The 6,673-nt window shown below is 39.5% G+C and overlaps 1 protein-coding gene across 1 annotated transcript in view; it reads right to left on the bottom strand.

Moving 5' to 3' along the window:
* The window catches only part of LOC106882461 (palmitoyltransferase ZDHHC21), a 52,300-nt gene that overhangs the window by 44,795 nt on the left and 832 nt on the right, over window positions 1-6,673 (bottom strand). The window contains exons 2-5 of the mRNA XM_014933146.2: window positions 5,108-5,219; window positions 3,965-4,103; window positions 2,789-2,905; window positions 1,228-1,271 (exon numbers count right to left, since the gene is read on the bottom strand). Of these exons, the coding sequence (XP_014788632.1) occupies window positions 1,228-1,271; window positions 2,789-2,905; window positions 3,965-4,103; window positions 5,108-5,219 (412 nt within the window). The remainder of the gene's footprint in view (window positions 1-1,227; window positions 1,272-2,788; window positions 2,906-3,964; window positions 4,104-5,107; window positions 5,220-6,673) is intronic.

Raw genomic sequence — 6,673 nt, 5'->3', positions numbered from 1 at the left:
TATATATATATATATATATATATATATATGACAGACAGACACAGGGACTCACAGGGACGGTGGGGTGGAGGTGGACGGTAAAAAAAAAACAATATAGGGAACAAGGGAGCAGGAAGAGTGAAGCTGTGTTCTGCCTGAGTTCATTTCACTGAAACGGAAGGACACAGTTGAGTAGCTCTGATTCAACCCTTTCTGCCTGCCACACAGAACCAGTAGACAGATGAAAACACAATACATGCTTGTATATATGGGTGTGTGTATGTGTGTATATATGTGTGGGTGTGTATATATGTGTATAAATTACATGTGTGTGTGTAAAAACACACACGTATGAGTTTACATACATTTACACATATACACATACACACACAGATTCTTTTATTCTTTTATTTGTTTAGCCATCTGACTGCGGCCATGCTGGAGCACCGCCTTTAGTCAAACAAATCAACCCCAGGGCTTATTCTTTGAAAGCTTAGTACTTATCGTATTGATCTCTTTTGCTGAACTGCTAATGTTACAAGACTGGGTAGGGTTGTACTGGCATCAAGTCACATTACTTTTAAGAACAAAGTGAAACCAAATTGTGAGGTATTCAAATCATTTAGTACGCATGTTTCAGGTTTGCATAATATATAACAGGAAATGTGTTCATTACATAAACCTTCCTCAGTTAAAGCTATTATATATTATACAAACCTGAAATGTCATGAGGAAACAAAGTCAACCCCCCAGAAAATAATTTGTGCAATAAATTCTGATATAATTGGAACCTACACCATCTGAAGCATTTGTGTAGAAAATTTCATTAGAAAATATCCGTTTTTCTAGAAGTTATGAGAAAACAAATTCGAGAGGGAGGGAAACAATTTTGTAGGTATGCTTATTGGTTTAGTAACGGTAAATTTACATTTTTATTAAAATTTTTCTTTTCAACATAAGAAATGTTAAAATTACATTGCTATTAAATATATTATATTGGCTTACTCTGCTTCACTTTCATTCTGTATGTAAGAGTATTTGATTATATAACTGCATGTTATATATAAACAAACAATACACTTCTTTTGTTCAATTTGCATCAAAAGGGTAACAATAATGTGAATGATATGGGCTCAGTTTTTCCCTACACCCAAAATCACACGATTGGGAAACAAGCATCTCAACCACACCTGTGCCTACAGGGTTATCATAAGAAACAGATAAGATAAAATATAAACATGTACTCACTCAACAACAGGTGTTAATAATACGTTCTCCACAGTTGTTCGGTTCTGGAAAAACAATAAGACCAAAAGCATTATAAGCATGCACTAAATTTAACCAGTCATGTGGGGATTCTATGTCAGGGGATGGGGACACTCTTCATTTATGGGTGTTTATGGTGATATACTTCTCCCTGTGGAGGTGCAATGGCCCAGTGGTTAGGGCAGCGGACTCGCAGTCATAGGATCGCGGTTTCGATTCCCAGACCGGGTGTTGTGAGTGTTTATTGAGCGAAAACACTTAAAGCTCCACGAGGCTCCGGCAGGGGATGGTGGCGAACCCTGCTGTACTCTTCCACCACAACCTTCTCTCACTCTTTCTTCCTGTTTCTGTTGTGCCTGTAATTCAAAGGGTCAGCCTTGTCACACTCTGTGTCACGCTGAATATCCCCCGAGAACTACGTTAAGGGTACACGTGTCTGTGGAGTGCTCAGCCACTTACACGTTAATTTCACGAGCAGGCTGTTCCGTTGATCGGATCAACTGGCACCCTCGACGTTGTAAGCGACGGAGTGCCAACAACAACGACACAACTTCTTCCTGTATGATGTTAGAAAAGGTTGGGGGAGCCAGCTGGAGAATGGAACCGAACCAAAAACCAGAGAGAGAGCGAGATGTCAAAGGAAAAATATGGTGCTGTCCTCGATACTCATTAGGCCCCTGTCGATACGTTTCAAGCTATGCTGACAGAGAAAGTCAAAAGATAAAGTGATGATGAGATTGGCGTTCCATTGGTTACAACGACAAGGGTTCCGGCTGATCTGATCAATGGAATAGCCTGCTCCTGATATTAACATGCAAGTGGCTGAGTACTCCACAAACACGTGTACCCTTAATGTAGTTCTCGGGGATATTCAGCGTGACACAGAGTGTGACAATGCTGGCCCCTTTGAATTACAGGTACTACTCATTTTTGCCAGCTGAGTGGACTGCAGCAATGTGAAATAAAGTGTCTTGCTCAAGGACGCAATGCATCGCCGGGAATTGAACTCACAGTTTTATAATCATAAACTGAACTTCCTGACCACTCAGCCAGGCACCTTCTCAAATATTTATGTATACACACAGACTGGCAATCTGTCAATTATGACAACGAGGGTTCCAATTAATCTGATCAACAGAAATTAGTATACAAGGGGTTGAGTACTCCACAGACATGTATACCCTTCTCAGGGAGATTCAGGATGATGCGCTGAATGTGACAAGGCTAGCCCTGATGTATTACAGGTACAACTCATTTTTGCTAACTGCGTGGACTGGAGCAATGTGAAATAAAGTGTCTTGCTCAAGGAGTAATGCACAGCCAGGAATTGAACTCATGACCTCATAATCATGAGTCGAATACCCTAACCACTAAGCCGTGCACCTTCACAAAATGATGACAATGCTTACCTAACATCTAACGAGAAGAAACATATCACCACGTCACCCTTGAGCAAAAAGTGACCCACCCATTGCTTGACCATTTAACTATCGATAAAAGACAAACCCAAGTCATATGATAGAAAAAAAGGTTATCTACTCACCATAATTATGTTTAGATGTTGTACGACGAACATGATGAGGGATTGAAACAGGCCGTAGATCAAGATGATGTTTAGGGCGTATATAAACCAAATACCATGTTTTATGTAAAAGGTTTGCTGTGAAGAGATAAATTAACAACATTATGATGAATACGAAATAAAGATTTATTAAACATATATATATATATATATATATATATATACAGTAATGCCTTCATAAATTAATTAATTTTCACCCGCGTGGCCGTTGCCAATACTATGTGACTGGCCCTCGTGCCGGTGGCACGTAAAAGCACCCACTACACTTTCGGAGTGGTTGGCGTTAGGAAGGGCATCCAGCTGTAGAAACTCTGCCAGATCAGATTGGAGCCTGGTGCAGCCTTCTGGCTTGCCAGTCCTCAGTCAAATCGTCCAACCCATGCTAGCATGGAAAGCAGACGTTAAACGATGATGATGATGATGATGATGAGACCACACATAAAGTGAAAACTCGTAAAGCAGAGCAATAATTTCCCATAGTAGCAATATTATAAATCGTGATTCGTTCCCAGAAAAATATTTTACGAATAAAGTTTATTATAAAGATTGTTTGCCAACATAACATGGTTTAGGACGAATGTTGCTGTAATTTAGCCCCAGGAGACATCATCTCCAGCTGGCTATATTACACAATCTGTGTCCTTATATCTTCGAACAAAGGAATCTAGCACCCCCACTCAGCTCAAAACAATATCTGTGTATCGCGATTTCCGGGTTATTTCCCTTCATCAGCACAGAATAATTGTTCGGCTAGAGATGGCGCTGCCAAATTCCTGTTTGAAATATATAGTTTTCAAAGTGACAACTAGTCATTGATTTATAAATTAGAAAATTACTATTTTTAAATTTCCCCTAAAAATAAACAATCACATCATCAAAATCTCAAAGCTACAAGACAATACATGATTAATTATTCAAAATAATGTGAATAAATAAACATTACATTTAACAAAATAATCTGAATACTGAAGCCAACCCTGCTCTATCAGTTTTTTCTTTTTTGCAGCGGTCCTTCAGTTTTTCTAAGCAATGTAAAAGAATTCAGAAGGTTGGGTCTGCAACCAGGCCCTTCGTGGATACCCTTAAAGCCAGGAAATTTTCAGCATCCACCCCCTCATATATGAAAATTATACATACCTTATCACAGGTTATACATCTGGGATAATAGTAGAAATGTAGAACAGTCAAAATGAGCGTAGTGATGCAGAAGAACAGGGTGTATATAATGGTCAGGAGAAAGATGTGGTGGTTGTCCTCACCGACACAGTTGTTCAGCCTGTTTTAAAAATTTTTTGTTTTTAATTGGTTGAAAAAATTTAAAAAAATAAAAATTAATATTGAATTATCTTTTTTCTCTGTGAATTTAAACAACATTAAATGAAAATAGTCATCTATGTATTATACTAAATGTATGTACAAAAGTGAGAGGCAAAGTCATCTTCAGCATGACTTGAACTCAGAGCTTAAAGACAGATGAGATGCCACCAAGCATTTTACCCAGCATGCTAAGGATTCTGCCAGCTTACCGCCTTGATAATAATAATAATAATAATAATAATGATATCATAGATATAGCATGCCCAGCAGACAACAAGGTATGCGATAAGGAATAAAGAAAAGTCGAGAGATATGACAGGTTAGCGTTGGAAGTTAAGCAGTTGTGGTCGATGAAAAAGGCAGCAGTAGTACCAATAATTGTCGGAGCCCTGGGAACAGTGAGTAAACATCTTGAGAAGTACGTGGAACAAATTGGGGCTGCAATAAGGGTGGAACACTTGCAGAAAACAGCATTGCTTGGAGCCATTTGAATACTCCGGAAGGTGCTCGAATAATAAGAGGGGTTACCTTAGTTCACTGGAAGTGAACAGCTGACACTGTAGTACATATTGCAAAGGCAATAATAATAATAATGATAATCCTTTCTACTCTAGGCACAAGACCTGAAATTTGTGGGGAGGGAACTGGTACTTAATTTATCAGCCCCGAAAGGATGAAAGGCAAAGTCAACCAAAGTCAACCTCAGCAGAATTTGAACTCAGAACATAAAGATGACCAGTGTGCTAAAGATTCTGCCAGCATCCTGTCGTCCCCTCCTTGAGGCCCAGCATCTGAAGATCCTTTCTCACTACTTCATCCCACATCTTCATGGGTCTATCCCTACCATATGTTTCCTCCAATTAGAGATCACCAAATAATAATAATAATAATAATAATAATGATAATAATAATGATAATAATAATAATAAAGGTTTCAAAAAGTATTTCATAAACAATGCTCACCAGCTGTAATGGAAATCCATTCGCCGTACACAGTGACCACAGTGGCTGCAGTGGAATGACCGAGGTGGACGATGCATGTGGCATGTTTTACAGTATGACTTACTGGTGGTGTCTGTAATAAAGTTAAAAATTATGATAATAATGATTTCAAATTTTTGCCACAAGGGCAACTTGGGGGAGGGGTTGGCGTTAGGAAGGGCATCCAGCTGTAGAAACCATGCCAGATCAGACTGGATCATGGTGCGGCCTCCTGGCTTGCCAGACCCCAGTCAAACCCATGCTAGCATGGAAAATGGACGTTAAACGATGATGATGATTGACCCACCCCCACTGTATACAAATAGTACTTTTGTTATCGACCCCGAAATGATGAAAGGCAAAGTCGACCTCGGCGGAATTTGAACTCGGAAAATCAAGTCGGAAGAAATGCTGCCGAGCATTTTGTCCGGCGTGCTAACGGTTCTGCCGGCTCACTGCCTTGATAATAATAATAATAATAAACTTATACATTTGCTACCACGACCACTTCTAGAGCTACGACTACTACAAACTAATAAAGGGGCCTCTACGTTAGCACTCGACACGCTGAGCTGGAAATGGCAATCAAATCCCTCTCAAGTCCTATATACTATATAAAAATAGAAAGGACCTTTTTGGCTAACGTTATTATAAAATATGTCCCCTCACTTCCAACACCAGCAATTATAAAAAAAAAAAGTGAAGGCTGTCGCCCCTTTCACCAGAAACTTGTCCGCTCGATCAGGACTAGTTGACCTAGGGTTAAACAAATATTAGAAGAATTTGGTTTTCGCTAAAATATTAACGAAAAATTGTCTTCAAATCTCGAAAAAGGCCATAAGAAATGATTGGAAAATTATAAAGGGAAACAACTCGCACAAAAGTTTGCGTAGTTGTCTTTTCCTGGTTTGTTTTTTTACTTCTTTAGCTCGTTTTTTTACGTTTTAAAATGTAGTACAGGACTTTTTATCCGGTTTACTGAAATCCGGAATTACCAGAAAGCCGACAATATTGTGAAATATTGTACCACGTACTGCCCCACATACTGAGCAAACAGACCCTGTTTCTGAAATTGGTTAGTTTGTATATTGTGTGCTTAAAATAGTTTTCCTCGTTACTTTTGTGTGTAGATAAATATTAAACATACTCTGCTTTAGAAGTAAGAAGCTTGCTTCCTAACCACATGGTTCCGGGTTCATTTCCACTGCGTGGCACCTTGGGTATGTGTATTCTATTGTAGGCCCAGGCCAACTAAGGCCCTTGTGAGTGGATTTGGTAGACAGAATTGAAAGGCGGCGAGCTGGCCGAACTGTTACCCCTCCGGGCGAAATGCTTAGCGGTATTTCGTCTGCCGTTACGTTCTGAGTTCAAATTCCGCTGAGGTCGACTTTTCCTTTTATCCTTTCGGGGTCGATAAATTAAGTACCAGTTACGCACTGGGGGTCGATGTAATCAACTTAATCCCTTGTTTGTCCCCTCTATGTTTAGCCCCCATGTGGGCAGTAAAGAAATAAGAAACTGAAAGACGCCCGTCGTGTGTGTGTTTGT

The sequence above is a fragment of the Octopus bimaculoides genome, chromosome 28, assembly GCF_001194135.2.
Source record: "Octopus bimaculoides isolate UCB-OBI-ISO-001 chromosome 28, ASM119413v2, whole genome shotgun sequence".
Taxonomy (NCBI): domain Eukaryota; kingdom Metazoa; phylum Mollusca; class Cephalopoda; order Octopoda; family Octopodidae; genus Octopus; species Octopus bimaculoides.
This window is presented reverse-complemented; position numbering and strand designations above follow the sequence as displayed.